A 21149-nucleotide genomic window follows, 5' to 3' on the forward strand; every position below is an offset into this window, starting at 1 on the left:
CTTTACCTAGGATAATTGGCTGACCTTACTGTCCTCATTAGCTAACCAATCAATGTAATAGAGATTACCTAGTTCAAGTGTGAACAAGAGATTGCTCGAAATGACATTTCCTTACTGGGAAATATTGTTTTCAAATTTATGTCAATTATAATTGTTGTTTGCATAAAACTTGTGCATCACCTTTGCCTGCCATAAGCATCCAAATATTTTGCTTGAACCTTGGCCTGCCCACCCTAGTATCTGAATATACTAATTAATTTCTTTAAAAAAACACATTACTTTATCATTTGAATTTTGAATCATGCTATCAAATATGAATGATACAACAAGCCCATGTCATGGTAACTTGGTTGAAGTTATGATGGATTTTACACTTGGAACTACAACCTCTGAAGAAACTATAATATTTGGTGACAAGCCTCTCTGTTCCTGTATAGAGAGAGAGAGAGAGAGAGAGGATCTCTGAGCTAAAAGCCCAATGTGCTAACACCCAGCACTCCAGAGAGACACTCTAATTATGAGCTCTCAACCATCATTGTGTCCCTCAAAAGACTGTTTCTCAGATTTCTTCTGCCTAACCCACCATTGCCCCTCCTCATCATAGCAACAAACTCACCATAATCTATGCTTCCATCCTGCAGGCGCACATATCACCCTAATTGAGTGAAGTGGACAGTAAAAGTTGCAAAGCTAGAGCTCATCTTTTGCAGGGTAAACAACTTAGAATCCTTACCTGGTTTTGATCAATTTCTCGCATTATCTCTTCAATCTCTGCATCTACCATCCTATGCTCAACGCAGGCCTCTTGCAATTCATCTACTGTAATATAGCCACTGCCATCCTTGTCAAAATACGAGAAAGCCGCAAACAGATTTTCCTCCCTCTCGATCTTGTTAAGATTTAGAGTTGCCGTGATGAACTCTTCATAGTCTATGCTGCCACTGTTGTCAATGTCCGCCTGCAAGGTGAAAGATAAAGGGGAAGTTATGTACCAGGTGAAAGATAGAGAAGAAGTTATGCACCCACAAATGTAATGTGTGTATCTATGTACATACTAACAAAGTATCCATGATCCTACATATGTGCACGCATTGTTTGTGCATGCGAAAATGAGTGTGTGTGTGTGTGTGTGTGTGTGTGTGTGAGAGAGATCTAAGTATGCATGTAGAGATATGTATCTATGTACATACTAACAAATGTATGCATGATCCTACATATGTGCACGCGTTGTTTGTGCATGTGAAAATGAGTGTGTGTGTGTGTGTGTGTGTGTGTGTGTGTAGAGATACAAAAAGTACATTAAGCAAAAGAAAGTAGCTTACTGCTTCCATAATGGTTTGGACCTCATTGTCCATCAGACCAGAGCCAAGCCTTTCAAGTCCAGCCTTCAATTCATCGAAAGTGATGGCACCACTATTATCTGTGTCCATCATTTTGAAGGTTTCCTTCAATCCAGCAATCTCTTCTCCTGATAAGCTCTCTGCTATGACCTGAAAAAACATGAGCACCGTATTGAAGCTAACTGTGCCACATTGATCGTGGGCTTGATATGCAATCTAGCATATGACATTTGTAACGAGAAAAAGGTACCCTCAATGCTATCCTTTTCATCTTATTCATTGCTATGAACTGCTTCATTCGAGAGAGTATGGCAGCATCGAGGGGACGGTCTGGAGCAACACTATCCTCTTGAATCCATGGATGGCCTGAAACACACATAAGCTTTAACAGTGAGCTCTGGAACAACAGTGAACTGTGACGGTTCCTGAACTGAGACAAAGGTTGGTTCTTACATAGGACTTGAAAGGCAGTGAAACGTTTTGAAGGACGCGGATTAAGCATGTTTCTAATCAAGTCCTTAGCACTTTCTGAGATGTTTGGCCATGGATTCGAATTAAAATCCAGAACTCCCTTAAGTACCTGCATGAAAATCCCTTGATCCGTTTCTACATGCCCAGAGGAGCACATGAACAGATCAAAAAAATAATGAGAAGAGCATAATTGATCCACGCAGACTAAAGAGAAGAACGTAAGAGCTGCACAATTCAACTGAAAACGGATCCCAACGCCATTGTACATGATAGATACACTTGTGATCTACTAAAAGATATTAATATAACTGTGTGTGTGTGTGTGTGTGTGTGTGTGGCACAAATGCTACAATGTGGCACTGTACTTATAAGGCTTAGCCTAGATGGCCCAAACAAGATAGGAAAGAAGACTATGTGATTGTTTCCATTGAGAAGGTAAGGGTAATGCCATTGCCATGCTTCCTCACAGCATCACCAGGTGGAGGCCTGAATGATTAGGTTCTGATGAAGCATCATCTAGGGAAAAGAATCCCATGAATCTGAAATTCATCCTCTTGCGTTAGCTCCTTTAAGAGCCTTGTCCTGCTCCCATGCTCCTGCCAATGGTGCACCATCAAGCAAATCTATATGGTTGACGGTGCACCATCAAGAAAATCTATATGCTTGATCATCAGAATCCTTTCATCTTTACATACCTCAACATGATCAATAAGCAACTCCTCATGTAGCATACCAAGCTCCACATCACACACAAGAGGCTGAGTCCTTAGTGCCACCCATTGGACATCACAGTCCTATATACTGATCATATCATGCATAATTAGAAGATGGGCCTCTCCACAGGAGCTTACCGAGGAAGAAGGCTTTGCAACTGCATGTTATTTTAACACCATCCACCCTCCTTCCAAAGACGAGGATGAAGATGAAGGCAAAGAGGGTGAAGACCAAGAAGACCAAAGCCGACAACAATCTCATTGGTACCCGAAGGCCCTCCTGCTAATCAGCACGACTCTGATGCGCCACCCACTGACCCACCCCACCATCTTAGCCTTATGCTGCATGTTGAACCCATGGGAGCCTCTGCTTTGAGGAAATTATGTCCCTGATGCAAGCTGGAAGGAGAAGCACACACCATCCACACTTGAAGGTGCGCGCGATACTGGCTTTTGGCCATCATACAAACTTCTTGCATCCACAACAAAGCCACTAAGACGTTGTCACGTTTGGGGAGGGGAGGAGATAGTCTAGAGAGCCAAGGACTATTTTTACGTCTTGCTCTAGCATAGTGTGAAAACACATCCATGTGTATAGGTCAATATTGTAAAGCTTTGGAGCATCATGCACTCCCATTTTGAGTCAAGCTTGTGAGCTCTACCTTCTGGTCTTCTTGTTTCTTGTTCTCTTGCTTTTTTGGTTCTTGGAGAGAAGCTTGTGTGTAGGAAAGTGTGAGAGGTAAATAATCTTCTCTTATTCCCATCTAGGCAAGTGGAACTCTCTCTAGCTACCTCATTGGTAAAGAGCTTCCTAGTGTGACAAGAAGGAGAATTGACATTTCCCCAAGATGCACGTTAAGGCAATGTGTTTGAAGACACATGTTAAGGCAAGGTAAGTGCTCAAAACCTCTCACAACATAGTTTATGATTTAGGTGTACATTGTGTGTGCTCACGTTTGAATGTGTTCCATTGCTCTCTTCTCTCTTTGATAACTCTTGCCCAAAACAAAGACAGTTGGTATCAGAGCCTAATCTTGCTTCAACTGGAATCGCACATAAGTGGTTCGAAAGTGCATTCAGAGGGATTTCATTGTCTTGCCCCTCCTTAGGTGCGACATGATTGACAACTTTGGTGCCAAATTGCAATTGTCCAGTGCATTCCATCCCTAGATTGATGGCCATATGATCAGCACAGTCGAAGTGGGAACTTCATCTCCCGTTGGTGCAGGCGATTCTCTATGACACACACTCATCCAGTGTTGGTAGGACTCCTTACGAGGCAACCTTTGGTCAAAGTCATCCCTTTTCACACGGATGATATCTCCTTCCTTGGAAGCCAACAAAACATTAGAAACTTTTTCAGCCATCATTGAGTCAGTCAAAGAGCGCCTTACCAAAGCTCAGGAGGCTTATACCAAACAGATGAACAAGTCAAGGAGAGATGTCAACTTCAAAGAGGGCGATTGGGTATACTTAAGGATCATGAAGCAAAGACTCAAGCAAGTGGGTAAGAGTTGTCCAAAGTTATCATTCAGGCGTTTTGGTCCTTTTCCCATCACCAAGAAGTTAAGTGATGTTGCCATGCAATTCAGATTGCCAGACAGTTGGACGATGCACAACATCTTCCACGTCTATTGGTTAAAGCCTTATATCAGACCTTCATTGTAGAATGTCCCAGAACGTTTAGCTAAATGAAGAATTCTTCCTCGAGTTTTCATAGTTATTGGCGGACTACTTCAAAGCCATGAACCTACCACCAAGCTAAGTAGGAGGGAATGTCACGTGCACCCATGCACTGTGGTACACGGTGACACACTGGCTCATCAACAGTGCAAGAAACATGTACAAAAGTAGTACCTTAATAGGATATTTTGTTGTATGCCGTGACCCCTTTGTGAGCCCTAGTCCGGGACATGTTAGGCACGAGCTACGTAGGTTAGTCTCCCAGCCATAGAGGTCTGTCAGGTCAGTCCTCTTAACCCACTTTGGAGAATTCAGCGAGTAGTCTTCATGTAGATGTCAACCTTAGGTTAGAATACATTAGAGCATGTTAGATGCAAGGGCCAGCCCTAAGGCCAACCCAAGGAGGGGCAGCCTTGCGATGGGTGACAATACCCTCAGCCAATAGTTAGGCCCAGTCGGCAGCCCTTGTGATGGCCTGGGCAGCAGTCGGCCAACAGCCAGACAAGCCCACGACCCAAAACCAGCATTTTATGCTAATTAATACAATCGTGGCAGGATTAAAACAGTCCGAGAGCCTTTATGTCAGCCGACCAACACCCATTGGTCATATAAAAAGGTGAGCCATCCATAGACCATAAATCATCCGATAAAAATCAAGTTCTCAAGCATCAGTCAAGCATGTGTGCTTAGGTAACCCATAGTTATTTCGTACCCGTACTCATCCGATGAGTACCTTCAGTACTTTCCGTACCACTCCATACGTACCGTACCTCGTACGGATAAGGTCTTCGTATCAAATATGAGGTTCAATGTACAATACTTATTTGGCCCGTTTTTTTAATTATTTTAGTCAGTGGTCATTGCTCAGTAGTTAATAGATTAGTTTTCATTTCATTGTCTTTCATGCTATTTTTGTATGGATGCTAGATATTTCTTATTTTACATGCATGCATACATACATACATACATACATAGTAAAAAACATGAACGTACTTAAAGTACTTATCTTGACACATACTTTACATACTCGTACGGTACACGTACCATACCGCACCGTACCTTAAGTACTATGAGGCAACCAGCCTTTGCATACTTTCAACATTCTTTGTGCTTTCAAGCCAAAGGAATTAGAAGCTCACTCTCTTCTTGGAGTTCTCAGCACACCAACCCTTAGTCTGGGACTGGTGTATTCTATTCGAAGATAGCTTCACGGTCGCCTGCAGCTTATGCACAGTTCTGCCCAGAGTTTGGTCCCTTTGTTCTTGCGTTTGGTGGTTAGTTAGTTAGTTTGTCCGCTCAATCTTGTGGACACAGTTCAACTTGTATTTATTTCTCCAGAAGAAAATATAGCAAATACTCTTTCTTGCAAGGGGGGGGGGGGGGGGGGGGGGAGCTGCTTTCAGTGGGTAATTTGGGACCCCATCTGGTGTTGTCTTGACATCATCTTTCAATTCATGTATGCTGTTTAAAGGATTGCTAAAGACTCACTAAACTTAGGTATAAAGAAGGCCTTGTTGTTTCAGATGGTCCTAGCTTGGCGTATGCTCCAATCTCTCTATCTATATTCCAAGTGTATATCCAAACAAATATGTGTTGGTGTCGAATCCACCAACTCCAAGGAGTAGTCCCTCGTTTCCAAATCCCTAGTGTCATGTTAAACGCATGCTACTCTCCACTGGCTTCCATGCTTACACATGTGAACACCAGGCCCATGCACGTGGATGTAGAATGTCCACTGGATTTGAGCACAGACATTAAGTCCTTGGCATATCAGATTTCAATCTACTGACACTTGGTGTAGACACAAGTTCCCCTGCCAAACAGGAAGTCTATATGCAAGCATTGTCAAGATGCCAAGTTCTCTTAGGGAGATTGGGTTTATCTTTGGATTATGAAGCAAAGGTTAAAGCAAGTAGGCAAGTGCCGCCCAAAGTTAATTCTTTCACAGCTGATTCTAGAGAAGAAGATTAACGACATTGATGTTGCTCCGACTTCCGCGAAGTAGGACCATGCACGATGTTTTTCATGTCAACTGGTTAAAACGGTTTGTGGGTCCTACTCCTTCCAAGGTTTTGGATGAACGTGAGCTGGAAGTGATCGATGAGGCAGAAGTGATGAATCATGATCCTTGTCTAACCATGCTATGGCGGCAATTTTGGCCTCCTCTGTGATCGTTTCAGGTGCAAGCTCCTTGCATGATGCTACACCAGTACAGACCCATATGAAGGGTCGTCAGTTGGCCTCTGTGGGCCTGCTTGCCACCAGGGGCAGAGACTGGCGCAAAAGAAGTGTTGTATATGGTTGATGCAGTGGAACCCAATCTATGGGGTTCTTTTAGGTGTGTTGCAGCAGATTTGATGCATGCAGATATAGTGGATGAAAAGCATCCGTCCTCGAGGCAGGAGGACCGAGATGATGAAGAGTGTGGCCCAAAACACCTTCAAGGTGTGGCATGGCTGCAGCAAATCAACACTGGCTGGTGTTTATCTCGTAGAGGGAGAACCCACAGAAGGGGTTAGGGATGAGACCCTCTCACTTCTGCTTCCGATGCAGCCCGATCTTCAAGGGTTTGGTCCTCATACCTGTACCAGCTACACAATCCGGCCCATCGCCTTGTGGTTTTTGTAAGCCCCTCCACTCGGGCTTTCTTCTATTTGCAGCATAGCAGGGGAAAGCCCGCACAGCATGGGCTTTTACATGGTCTCATTAAAGGCCATGCCAACAACAACCAGCCACTACATTGACATCACCGGCTGAATGCTCCTTCAAACTGATGCTGCTCCAATCAGCACATTTGGCCTCCCTTCAGCTGTCCCATGCATCCCCGTTTCCCTTGGGTTACTTGAGCAGTCAGACCTATTCGATGACGTGAAACCCGAAAGCCTCTTCCTTGCTGCCACAGAAGCAGCCTATCATGCCTCGCTCAAATGCATGCATGCAGACACACTTGCCAAAGATGGGACTTGCCCTCTTTATGCAAATCAAGTACCTTTCAGTGCTGCCCATGGTCGTCTTGGTACCGCCAGCAACTCACGCACCTGGGCACACCCTTCATCAATGGTGGCAGTTTTGTCGTCTCTCCACACTTGTGCTCTGCGCTTCCATGACCATAGCCCACTGAGCAGCTTGCTTTGGCTGGTCCTCACCAGTCCACATCCCACCACCATTGGTGCTACTCTCTGTAGAGGGTCTCCCCAATTCAATCGGAGGCCCACCGTATTCATCATTGACATTGCTGCTGCTCGGTGATGACTGAGCGCCAATCTCCACTCTTCTTTGGTGAATCCCGTCCCTCTCACAAAAGGAATACATGTCATCACTCCTCCAATTTGTTCGTGCCATCGCCAACATACCGGCAATGCGCCCATCACCCACCACACATGAAGATGAAGTCATTGCGGGTGGCTTCCCTGACAAACAAACAATCCATCCTCTCACTCATGCGGTACATCATTAAATGCCCATTTGATCCAGGATGACATTGTGATGCATTTTTGTGTTATAGCATACTTGTACAAACTTATAGCATTCTCATATGCATCCCTCACGAAACCACTTCTCAGTTTTAGACGAGGGGGAGTGTCGGAGTATGCTTTACACCATACATGCATAACATCCATACATTTACATTCATCGGACACACGTTAGTTAGGATAACCACTTTGTAACTTACTCTCTCCCATCACCTATATTAAGAGGGAGCCACCACCCTTGTAACAATCTCACTTGTAATCGAATACATATCATCTTGTCCTTGGTATTTGTGTTAATCTGGTTCTTCCTCCTCACTCTGCCCTGTATGCAGCTATGGAGGCTCTAAGCCTCTAACCAGGCTATCTCCTCAACCCCTTGGTTATACCTGAACCTTAACAGGATACTTGGTCCTCCCTCCCAATGGACATCATCTTGTGGACCCTAGGACTTACACAAGGAAATAAGAAGCAAAAATTGCAGCGATTGCCTTACTTTAGGCTCCTCCTCAAACAATGAGCTAGAGCAAGCGATGCTAGCCCTCCCATGCCAGAAGTTTTTGGGTCCCGTCTTCGGCAATGGGACCTTGTAAAAGCCTGTTTTGGACGGTCTTTAATGTGTTCATGTCTTCAAGTTCCCTACCCGGGTGCCTTGCAAAGGGCATGGTTCACCACCTTGCTTTGGCACTGCCTACAAAATACCCGCTAAAGCCATTAGCCGTCATTTGCAGCATTATCCTCCGACTTGATTCGTGGCAGCAAACAGGTTTTGATTCTTCCCAACTGCCTGGCTGCCCAAAACGCTTGTGCAGCGTACCCTCTAGAGGTGTGCCTTGTTCTCCCCCACTAAAATCATTGCTGTCCTTAGTTCTCTGGCATTGTATGGCCGCTACTCTTTGCCGCATCTTCTTATTAGCACCACAAACTATAAGGAAACTTTCTGACGAATTGGTTGATCGAGCATCCCTTGAATCTACACCTCTTATGAAGTGGTGACTCTTGAAGTACAACCTTTGGCAGAGCCGCCTCCCGCAGAGAATACTCCAAAAGATCCCTTTAGCTACTTGATACGGACCACCAAAGCCTGGCTTTGCAAAACTCCACATATACATGCCGTTGGACAAATCACAAGGAAACACAAGACTCCTCAAAACTGCTGCAGCAATCTTGCATCCACTAGTTCCTCTTAAAGCCTGTACGCTCAGCATTCTCCTGGCTGCTGGGTGCCAACGCTTGGAGGACCCTAAACATACTCTAACAATACACCTTGTGATACATTGAAGAAAATACTTCGGACTTTGTTTGATCAACTGCATACAAATCTGGCTCCGGTGAAACCTCATTCGCTAACACGGCCTCATGTGGTGAGGACGCATCCATTGACAGTAGCCAACTCCTCCAATGACTTTGATTGGTGCAGTAAGCAAAAGATTCTGCACCCAACTCCTTCATCGATGGTTGTGAAGACTCTCCCTCAGATACTTGATCTAGAAACTCTCTTTCTGCTTCTGTGGCTTGTGGGAACCGTTGGCAGAAAACTCCCTGGCTTGCTTTTGCATGCACTCGCTATAATAGGGTTGATGATTCTTTGGATGGCGTGGTGGTGTCTTGAGATCCCCAAAAAAAAGTGCCATCTACTCCTATAGGCGAGTCAAGGTCGCCATCAAGTTCTAATGGCGACCTTGCAAGTCAAAGTTGCCATCAGTGCCTCTGCATCCATGATAACAGCTATGGATCCAATGCTGAACAAGGAATTCTCCTTAAACCTGATTTGTACGCTTGTAATTCTATGGACATTATCCCTAAGTCCATCAATACACACATGGGATGCATTCTGAAGGTATTCTAGGCCAAATAACTACAATCTCGTTCTTCTCAAGTCCGATTTGTGCAATCCTAATTCTATGGGCTTTGAGATCTATAACTGGACGATATTTTTTCAACCAATCAAAATAAAGGTAATGTCCAAAAATAATCAAAATTTAACACTACAATATCAAAGAACTAAAAAGATTATGACTAAAATGTATAAATTGACACATTTTATATCCTCCGAAATAAAAAGCAAGTCCAACTTCAATTGAGATTTTGAATTTCAGTTAGGCAAATGTGTGATATGGAGGAGTTGTTCCTACATTATGTTGTTCCCACCCAGGCCCCCTAGCCAGATATTCATGCAAACTTAAAACTAGTCACACCACTTACACACCCAATATGAAATTACCTTTTTCACAGATTCAACTGTCTTTAAAACAATCATTTAATGAGTTGCGAGGGAAAAAAAATGGCTAGGCCCCAAACATGATTTGTGCGCTTGTAATTCTATGAACGCTATCCCTAAGTCCATCAATACACACATGGGATGCATTAGGAAGGTATTCCATGCCATTCTTCCCAAGCCTAAACATGATTTGTGCGCTTGTAATTCTATGAACGCTATCCCTAAGTCCATCAATACACACATGGGATGCATTAGGAAGGTATTCCATGCCATTTTTCCCAAGCCTATCCTAATTCTCAGGGCTTTAAGATCTGTAACTCGCAGTCGACATACACATGATGCGAGGAAAATTGGCTAGTCCCACCAAACCTGATTTGTGCACTTGTAATTCTACGAATGCTACCCCTAGGTCCATCAATACACACATGGGATGCATTATGAAGGTATTCCAGGCCAAATAACTACAATCTCGTTCTTCTCACGCCCGATTTGTGCAATCCCAAGTCTAAGGGCTTTGAGATCTGTAACTGCACAGAGAACACACACATGATGCAAGGAAAAAAATTTGGCTTGACCCCAAACTTGATTTGTGCGCTTCCATCAAAATACACATGGGATGCATTATGAAGGTATTCCAGGCCACATAACTTCAATCTCAAGCCCGATTTGTGCAATCCTAATTCTAAGGGCTTTGAGATCTGTAACTAGCAGTCAACAGACACATTATGCAAGAATTTTTTTTTGGCTAGCCCCCAAACTTGATTTTGGCTGATGGTCGATTGTAGTCTGGCTTGGCCGACTGCTGCCCAAGTCATCACAAGGGCTGCCGACTAGGCCTAACTGTTGGCTGAGAGTATTGTCACCCATCGCAGGGCTACCCCTCCTTGGGTTGGCCTTGGAGCTGGCCTTAGGACTGGTCCCTGCATCTAACATGCTCTAGTGCATTCTAACCTAAGGTTGACATCTACATGAAGACTACTTGTTGAATTCTCCAAAGTGGGTTAAGAGGACTGACCTGACAGACCTCTATGGCTAGGAGACTGACCTACGTAGCTCGTGCCTGACATGTCCCGGAGTGGGGCTCACAAAGGGGTCACGACATACGACAAAATAACCTATCAAGGTGTATACCAACCATTGTACTTGTTGTACCAATGACTATACTACTTGTTGTACCGCCCCATGTACCTACTGTTCCACATCCTGTACCAGCTCTATTGGTGCTGCCCTGACCTGACCTGTTTTCGCTGCCCTTGGTGCTGCCCGGATGGTGCCTAAAGTTGTGTGGATTGTTCTATACCAGTTCTATAGCTGTAAGAGTTGGATTTATGGTATATGAGGAAGTATTGTTCGTCCAGTTGAGTTTTTCTATCACATATGGCATCTTGAAGACCGACAGGTAAATCCCTTGCAAAACAATCCAAATCAACTCCTTCTCTTGTCCGTGATGTCCATTCTTTGCGCTACACACTAGCTATTTGATAGGCCCATTGGAAAAATGACACGCTAGCTATTTCACAGGTCCATTGAAAAAATGAGACATGTATAGACGCAAAGCATGCATGTACTACAGCTGCTTAAAGATCTGCAAAGTGTACTCTTGACCCCAGGTCAACATTCTAAACTATGTCTTTGCAATTGACATACATGCATGTTCATGTCTCCATTGTAATGACTATAAGCAAGTCCATATTTTGACAAAATTTCTATCTTGTTTTAGGGAGCAAAGCCACAAGTCTGAAAACTGTAGACAAGACAAAAACCAACCTGCCCAGAAAGGAGGAACGCCACTAAGTAAGATGTATAAAATAACACCTGCACTCCAAACATCTGCTTGAGGCCCATAAGACTTTCGCAAGACCTCTGGAGCTACATAGTAAGGACTTCCCACCACATCATGAAAAATTTCACCTGCATGGAAACAAATGATTCTCCATTCTGATTACATGTTTCATAATGCCAGCATATCAAAATGCAAAAAAGGTGAATGTCAAGTTATAATGCCTTCAGGCGAGAAGATGAAGCCGCCTCTCCGGGCGGGTGCCAAAAAACTTGTCACAACAGAAGGATCTACTCATGGAAAAAGAAAAAAGAGATAACATCACCCTTTGACCTGCCCCATTGGTGATACGCTATAGCCCATACTACTACGACCGTGTAGCGAGTGTATTGCGCTAGATATCAGGAATCACTCCCATGAGAAGTTTGATAATCCTTGCTTTTCTTGACACTATCACAACCAACGGCTCTAGACTCTGGTATAGGTATGAAAAGCTCTTCCATTCATGTATCACCATAGTATATATGAAGCTTCTCAAATACTGTTGCTTCCATCCATGAGGAGCCCATAATTGACATAGGAGTTGAGCATTCGTTGAAAATGGCTCCCCCTTCAGCTGACCCAGCATTTTGTGGAGAATGGTGCATGGACTTGGGTAGCCAAGATTTGCAGAACAACATCTAGCAGACTGCTCTCAAGTTGATGACATGCCTGCCTGCTCTAGTGGCAGAAGCCAGCGATCCTATATGTCCATCATTCTGTAGAACTTAAGTAGGCAGAAGCATATGATCTGAAGTACCATTGCCGTTCCCTTTCACCAATCTAATGTGGTTAAGGGTCAGCCATTCCCCCAGCTTATGAACTATAGGTACAGCTCCTGGGGATATGGCCCTTCCTTTAACCAGTCCCTAATTGCATAGATGCATAAGCAATGATGAACAGGAAATGGAAGAAATGGCTTCCCTTCAAACATATCTTATTGCTTCACACAAACATAAGCAATGATGAACTTGCGGACACTGTGAGGGCTAGTAGCAGACTAGAACTAAGCAATGGCTCAATTACAAAGCAAAAGCACCCAATTCACCAGTATTTGGGAATGGGAGTGGGGATAAGGATGCAGAATAAATTATGTGAATGTGCATACCAGGCCTGAAGAAGACGGAGAGGCCGAAGTCGATGGCCTTGAGGGAGGAATTCTCGTGGGGGCTGGAAAAGAGGAAATTCTCAGGCTTCAGGTCACGGTGCATGACGCCCAGCGAGTGGCATGCCTCCACCACGCCCACAATGGTGCGCGTGAGGTCGCGCGCCTGCCGCTCGCTGTAATGCCCGCGCTGCACGATGCGGTCAAACAGCTCCCCACCTGCACACAGCTCCATCACCAAATGCACATGCGTAGCATCTTCATAGGCACCCTTGATGGTGACGATGTTGGGGTGGCCGGAGAGATGGTGCAGGATGTGGATCTCCCGCCGGACGTCGTCCACGTCCTCTTGTGAAACCAGTTTGCGTTTGGCGATGGCTTTGCAGGCGTACTCCTTGCCGGTAGACCTCTCCACGCACAGGTAGGTGGTGCCAAACTGGCCCTGCCCGAGCTTACGGTCAAGCTGGTACAGCTCGTCCAGGCGCTGTGTGGGACGCTGCAAAACGCAGGATGCGCCAGGCGAGGGGGGCTCCCGCATGCGAGGCATGATGGCTGGAGCTAGAGCTGGATCTGGGCGAGAAAGGGAGAGAGAGAGAGTGCGTGAGTGTGTGTGTATGGATGCTCGATGGATCCTACCTAGACCCTTGCACGCCAGTCAAGCACGAGCCTGCAGGTGTCTGAAGCTTCCGCCCACTTTTCACACCCACGCGCCACGGCGCCAGCCTAAGATTCAAATCTAATCTAATCCCGACCACCTATCTTGACTCCTTTGACTTGTCAAATACGCCGCCACTGGCCCCCAGACTTTGACTGGGTCTTTACCCCACGTTTATTCGAGCCCTGTGCTTGCCAAGAAATTATTATGCAACCTCAAAATTTTATTGGAACTTTGAAGAAGGGATTGGCTACTTTTTTTCCCCCAAAACTCGGACTTTCATTTAAAGGGTAATTTTATTTCTACCTTTCTTCTCAAAGGATAAGAAGGGTGCAACAACCTTCGAATTCTAGCGCTATCCACAAACAAGCCAAGCAAAACAAGACCTTGTCTGGCGTCCGCCCCCTCTAAAATAGTGGTCCCACCGAGGTGGTGACAACTTACAAGGGTGGTGGTACACATTCCTTGCTACCAGCCCCAACTCGGTGTATGGATGTTTACCTTGGTCCCTGATGGTCCCACAATTTGGTGCTTCATTCGAGGCTACAAAGGTTTCAGAAGTACAATTTGAAAATCCGATTTCTAAAAACAACAAAGGAATAAAATACCTAGAAAAAATAAACATTTTCGGTGCCAATTGTTGTGAGGTGAGGAAACCTATTGCAACTAGTTTACATATGAAAATTATAATCAAGCCCCCTAGCATGTTTTCCTAGGGTTTTCGCAAGATTAAGGGTTTTGAAAATACCGTTGTATGCAACTATTAGAGCCAGTTTAGGAATGTTCCTGGTCATTGCTTTACTCTCCTACACAAGACCCCTATCAAGGGATTCACTTGATGCTCATTGGTGTGATGAGGGGATGCTTGTGAAGACCAGCAGAATCTAGGGACACTGACCAATGAGCGCTTTACACGTCAGGTTTACTTTGACCAATGAGCGCTTTACACGTCAGGTTTACTTTGACCAACGAGGTGAGTACACGTTAGATTGTCACGTGTTCACTACCTACTACAGAAATCAGAGCCCCTAAGTGATTGGTAATTTTTTCTAGTCTTGCACGTGATCCAGACCTCCTGTATCAACATGATATGCAGTTACATCAAGCCAACAATGGTGGAACGAGGGCAGTGGTGTGAGCTTGACTTGCTGCATAAGGATCATCTAGGGTTAAGGGTTTAGGCCCTTAGGCTAAATTTTTGAAAATCTAGACCCTTAGGTTAAGGTCCCTTATATCATTTTTAATTGATTCCTAATGCACATTGGAAAGCTCATTTTGAACTTCTGTTTCAGGGGAAACTATTTTAGACACTAGGAGGATTTTTATATCCAAAGATATCTCAATTTTGGATTATCTCTCTCTAGACATTTTCTCTCTCTAGGCCAAAACAGGGTAAAACAAGAACTTTCTTCTATTTCAGAGAGGGGAATAATTACAAGAACAGAAGGGGAGGTTCTTACACATTTACACCTCAAAAGCTGGAGGGAGGAATCTTACAGTGGGCATGAGGGAAGGGGGATTGGGGGCTTAGCATCCAACCAACAAATAGCATACTTGGTTTAAGAAGGGAGGAGAAGAAGTTAAAGGGGTTGACATAATTGCTTGATAACTCTTGGTCAATAAGACAGTCTAAAACTAATAAACATGGCATACAAACATGGATGTTGCAAAGGTTGCCAACAACGAGTGGCACATATTGTCACTCAATGGGCCTTATGATGAGATTTGTAGAATTTGGCCGTGGATGTGGACATGGATATTCAATGTGGGGACTTTAATATGTGCACCAATGGAGCTGATCAAATAGGGGACATATAGGTAGTTAAGAGGCATAGAATGGTTGGTGTGTTACTGTGGGGGAGTCGATGGTGCGGATCTAAAACACACATGGACAAGATCAACATTTCGTCTAGGTTCTACGTGAGTGTTGATTCCACTCATTTTGCTAAAAAAGAGTGTATATGCCTTTCTTGGTTTCAATTTGTATCTTCCTATTTTCTTGGTTGGAAGGCTAGAGAATTTGTAACCGAAGAGGGAATTCCACTATAATTATAAATACAATAAACTAGTAAGAATGATAATTAATTTAAACAAGTAGTTTTTTGAGTTGTTAATATAGTTAAGAATAGAGATAGAGAAATATGCTATTATGAATATTTTAAAACCTTATAAGTGATATTATAATACTACTAATAATATTTTAACTTATCAAATGCATTTTTTATAGTTACTTCAGCCATAATTAGCTCGATAGCTATTTTAAATAAAAATTATCGATTGTAGGATTATTGGTATCCCTAAATTATTAAAATCATGATAAATATGTAATGTTATATTTGAGAAATAATAAAGGTAAATACTTATATGTAGAAAATAATAATTAGAGTTTTAATTAATGCATCAACAATGTGCAAGTCAAGCCGAAATGGACACTCACGTAGAACCTAGCCGAAATGCTGCGTCAACACTCACGTAGAACCTAGCCAAAATGCTGCATCAACACTCACGTAGAACCTAGACGAAATGTTGATCTTGTCCATGTGTGTTTTAGATCCGCACCATCGACTCCCCCACAGTAACACACCAACCATTCTATGCCTCTTAACTACCTATATGTCCCCTATTTGATCAGCTCCATTGGTGCACATATTAAAGTCCCCACATTGAATATCCATGTCCACATCCACGGCCAAATTCTACAAATCTCATCATAAGGCCCATTGAGTGACAATATGTGCCACACTCGTTGGTGGCAATCTTTGCAACATCCATGTTTGTATGCCATGTTCATTAGTTTCAGACTGTCTTATTGACCAAGAGTTGTCAAGCAATTATGTCAACCCCTTTAACTTCTTCTCCTCCCTTCTTAAACCAAGTATACTATTTGTTGGTTGGATGCTAAGCCCCCAATCCCCCTTCCCTGCCCACTGTAAGATTCCTCCCTCCAGCTTTTGAGGTGTAAAGGTGTAAGAACCTCCCCTTCTATTCTTGTAATTATTCCCCTCTCTGAAATAGAAGAAAGATCTGGTTTTACCCTGTTTTAGCCTAGAGAGAGAAAATGTCTAGAGAGAGATAATTCAAAATTGAGATATCTTTAGATATAAAAATCCTCCTAGTGTCTAAAATGGTTTCCTTTGAAACAGAAGTTCAAAATGAACTTTCCAATGTGCATTAGGGTTCAATTAAAATCATATAGGGACCTTGGCCTAAGGGTCTAGATTTTCAAAAATTTCTAGATTATGGTCCAAATAAGGTTCCTATGTGCCAATAGGATTAATCCAAGTGTTGGGATGAGATAAATCCAAAGAATAAAAGAAAATACCCAAAAATGAGTAAATGCTCACATAAGATGAAGAGTTGACTGAGTACAAGGTTTATTAGTTAAAAACTATGAGATATTACTAAAAAATAAAATATTTTAGAATAATGATGCATTTTTGACACCTTGGTAAGGAGAGGGGGACTCTTGAGGTAGGCGCCTAATTCACACATGTGGATGAGTTTTTAATTCAAAAAAATTGTGATATTTTTATCTCTCCTCTCGCCTGGATCAAACCAAATAAAAAAGGGAGCCAAACTGGTCCAAATTGAGTCAAACTGAACCTAGAAAATTCTAAAACCTACTTGGACTTGGTTAGTGGCCTCCCTCACCTATAAATAGATCCTTAGTCTTTTGTAAAAAAAATCTGTGAACTATACCATACCAATATTATATTAAAATAATGATATTTTATATTTTCCCTTAAAAATCCTCTACTTCTGAAGAACTTGGAGCTTCTCTCTCTGTTCAACAACTCTTGGAGCTTTCTTCTCAACATACTAAACCAATTGATTGGTTGGGGGCTTCCTCCTAAGATAAAGAAGCAAGCCAAATCAAGAGGTAAGAAGTAATTTCATGGTTTTCATTAATATTCTCAAAAGATTTCACTTCTCAACCCCTCTCAAGTTTGAGAAGTTTCAAATTAATTGTTTTCAATGCAAATCAAGCTTTCTATAAGAATTCTAATGATTAATCATAAAAATTTAGTAGGATGCTTTTTATGTATATATCTCTCTCCCCAAAAGAATAGTCATTCCTATGACTAATTCTTTAGTAAATGAATGCTTCTCATTTGATAAATTCTTAATTCAAAATCAATCTCTAAGCTTGTTAAGCTAGAGGTTAAGAAAATGGCTTTTTTATGCTTTTATGCTAATAAAATTATGGTAAACTTATGATTTAATTCCATAAATTGGATTTAAGTCTAAGGATAGTATTCTATCATAATTGTATTACAAAGTCTTATTCTTTCTAGAAATATTAAAAATTATCAGTAATAGTAGCAAAGCTATGGCAAAATTTTTAGAAATTAATACATGACTCATTTTTATGCATAATGTGAAAAGAGGACTTCCTACCATATTCTAGGATTAGACATCCTATGCTAAAAGAATGATTTTCATCAAATTCATGAGAAACTAATTTTTAGTATTTATGCATAAATAATTAATTAAATAAAAGAGAAATTTTTTATATTTTTTATTTTTATGCAAAAGAGGAATTCCCATGATAATGGAGATCCATGTAATTAAACGAAAAAGGAGAAATTTTGGTATATTAAAATAATAAATATTTAATTTAAAGAGAAATTTTAGATAAATTTATTTTATGCATGAGAAAATTTAAATGATAAAAGAGGAATTCCCATGACAATTGGAATTCAATCATTTAAATGGTAAAAGTGGAATTCTTGGCATATTTGAAATAATGGATATTTTTATTAAAGAAAAGAGAAATTTTAGATAAATTTATTTTATGATAAAAGAAGAATTCCCATGACATTTGGAATTCAATCATTTAAATGCGAAAAGAGGAATTCCCATGATATTTGAGATCCAAGAAATTAAATGGAAAAAGAGAAATTTTTAGCATAATTCAAATTATGAGTATTTATCAAAAGTGGAATTTTGAGCATTATAGGGAAAGATGGGTAGAATTGATTTTTGTAAATCCCATGAATCTTTTACTCAAAAGAAGAATATTGAATATATTTCACTTGAGAAATTTGAGAAAGAATATGAAAATATCCATTGAGAAAAAGTACCTTTAACTAGGCCAAGAAATTGGCATAAATTTAGAAAAAGTCCCACCGGTATCGAAAGTAGAAAATGTTACTAAATGTGAATAGATGTGAATACGATGAGAATGCAATGTGATGTGAATAAGATGAGAATGCAATGTGATGTGATGTAAATGGATGTGGATGTGATATGATGTAAATGGATATGGATGGGATGTGATGTAAATGGATGTGGATGGAATGTGATATGATGTAAATGGATGTGGATGGGATGTGATGTGATGTAAATGGATGTGGATGTGGATGTGAAGAGATGTGGATGGGATGTGATGTGATGTAAATGGATGTGGATGTGAATGTGATGAGATGAGATTGAGATGTGATGATATATGAAAGGAAGTGATGTGATGTAAATGGATGAGAATGAGATGTGGACGTGATGTAATGTGGATGGGATGTATGTGATGTGATGTGGATGTGGATGTAATGAATGAGATGGATGTGAATGAATGCGATGAGATGTGAATGGATGACATGTGATGTGATGTAAGTGAATGGATGAGATGTGATGTGATGTGAAATGGATGTGATGTGAATCTGGATAGATGTGAATGGATGAGATGCAATGTGAATGGATGAGATGTGATGTGAATGGATGTGATGTGATGTGAAATGGATGTGATGTGATGTGAAATGGATGTGATGTGAATCGGGATAGATGTGAATGAATGAGATATAATGTGATCTGAATCGAGATAGATGTGAATGGATGAGATATGATGTGAAATGAATGTGATGTGATGTGATGTGAATCGGGAGATAGATGTGAATGGATGAGATGCAATGTGAATGGATGTGATGTGATGTGATATGGGTATGGGTAGATGTGAATGGATGAGATGTGATGAGGATAGATGTGATGAGATGTAATATGATGTGACTAGATGAGAATGGATGAAGAACGATGGGAATACATATGATTGGATGTGGATTAAGCAATGTGAATTGATGTAGAAGAATGTGGAATAACGAGAAATGATGTGGAACAATGTGGAAAGATGAGAGTTCATTAGAAATTGTATTTATGACCTGTTTTTAAATGATTGTTTTATGTCAAGAATGCTGGGGAAGCATTTTGACCATCTTGTGAATGAGGTCGTGGGGAGACCTAAGTGATAAAGTTGCAACAGCTGATGGAGAGTCAACGGAGGACGTCTCGCATAGCAGGGTTCGACCGAGGTCTTGACCAGCCTCGGTTCAATTTAAATGGTGAGCTTCCGGTATGGTGGATGAGGGACCAAGGAAGCGCCCTATGAGTGAAGCGCTAGGTAACCTGTGGAGGAGCCTAGAGGGTGCTCGGGCTCTGGGTCGCCGAAGATACCCACACGTGCGTCGAGGAAAAAAAATGAAACAAGGAGTTAGAGTTGTTACTCGGGTATGGATTTGGTTGATTGTCCTTGCGCTGGTCCTCAATGGATGAGTCCATGGCTCTTTTATATGGATCTGTTGATTGATCTTGCTGATCTTCAACGGAGAGTCCATCTGGATTTTTATAAGTGAATATATTTTCGAGTACTATGAGCTAGGAACTATTGAAAAGGCCCCTGAGTGAACAGGTGGTGAGCGTTCTGGTTTGCCAATGATGCCATAGGTACACTGATGAAGGAATGATTGGAAATTAGAATTCAAGCTAGATATTTTGGAGGATTATGATCAGTGATACTATGGTTTCATTAAAAGATTGTTTTAAAGACAGCTGAATCTGTGAAAAAGGTAATTTCATATTGGGTATGTAAGTGGTGTGACTATCTTGAACTTTGCTTAAAGCACCGGCTAGGGGCAGTGGGAACTCTTTTCCCTGGTACTCGGGGCAAAACATAACTAAATTCCTAAATGGATCCTATCACTACAGTGGTTGGGCGTTTAGCTAACCCATGGGACTGCTAGACTGATGGATCCCTAAAATGAGACTCAATTCTGTTATGGTACGATAGATGAAGTAAATCTCGAATAGTCTTGTTATATGGAAAAGAATCAACGACTGTGCCTCTCGATGAGAAAAAAAGCATTGGTCTCTATGATCCAAGTGCAAGTTTCTTCCTTGATCTGACCATGTGACTTACGGGTTCGGTTGGATTAGTTTGGTTAGTTAAAGCTCTTGACTACGTTAGAATAAAAATACACTAGAGGAATCGCCCGTGCTTTCTGGGGCGAGGGAAGTTTTTTCGGGTTCGGTTTGGAAGAACCGAGGGATTAGTCTCTTGTCCGGATATCCATGGACGAGGCCCCGAGTGAGAGGCTCTGCCCTGCGCAAGAAGTGCTACTTCCACTGCTAGCACCCCCGATTTCGTTGCTGCACGGAGGGGGCAGGGATCTTTCACCCACCTGGGAAAAAATAATTAAAATAAATAACTAAAATGTCCACTCACCTTGAAGCAAGTTCCTCACTCCACACGCTCTACAAGGGACTAGAGCGCACACTCCAAGAGATGATCTTCACATTCTTTTTCTTATCTTTTTTATGGGAGTACCATTAGAACCAAAGAGTAGCTCTTTGTCACCTACTAGAACAAATTTCTCTTGTTTTGACTCTTGAACCCCTTCTCCTAGAG

At 42.0% G+C, this 21149-nt stretch overlaps 1 protein-coding gene across 2 annotated transcripts; it reads right to left on the reverse strand.

Moving 5' to 3' along the window:
* Positions 1–257: 257 nt before the first annotated feature.
* LOC147618773 (calcium-dependent protein kinase 5-like) lies at positions 258–13534 on the reverse strand. 2 transcript variants are annotated; one of them, XM_086773811.1, is made up of 7 exons: positions 12826–13534; positions 11666–11809; positions 1794–1946; positions 1591–1706; positions 1323–1490; positions 734–958; positions 258–635 (listed from the first exon to the last, which is right to left on the reverse strand). In XM_086773811.1, exons 1-7 carry the CDS (start codon positions 13367–13369, stop codon positions 516–518), a joined length of 1470 nt encoding a protein of 489 aa, XP_086629937.1. In that variant the 5' UTR covers positions 13370–13534; the 3' UTR covers positions 258–515. The 2 variants fall into 2 exon arrangements, with proteins under 2 accessions (XP_086629937.1, XP_086629938.1); XM_086773812.1 differs by lacking the exon at positions 11666–11809 and having other exon boundaries at positions 12826–13497.
* Between the last annotated feature and the right edge of the window lie 7615 nt (positions 13535–21149).

Source organism: Cibotium barometz, chromosome 34 (genome assembly GCF_041138505.1).
Source record: "Cibotium barometz isolate CiBa-2024 chromosome 34, ASM4113850v1, whole genome shotgun sequence".
In the NCBI taxonomy this organism is placed as follows: Eukaryota; Viridiplantae; Streptophyta; class Polypodiopsida; order Cyatheales; family Cibotiaceae; genus Cibotium; species Cibotium barometz.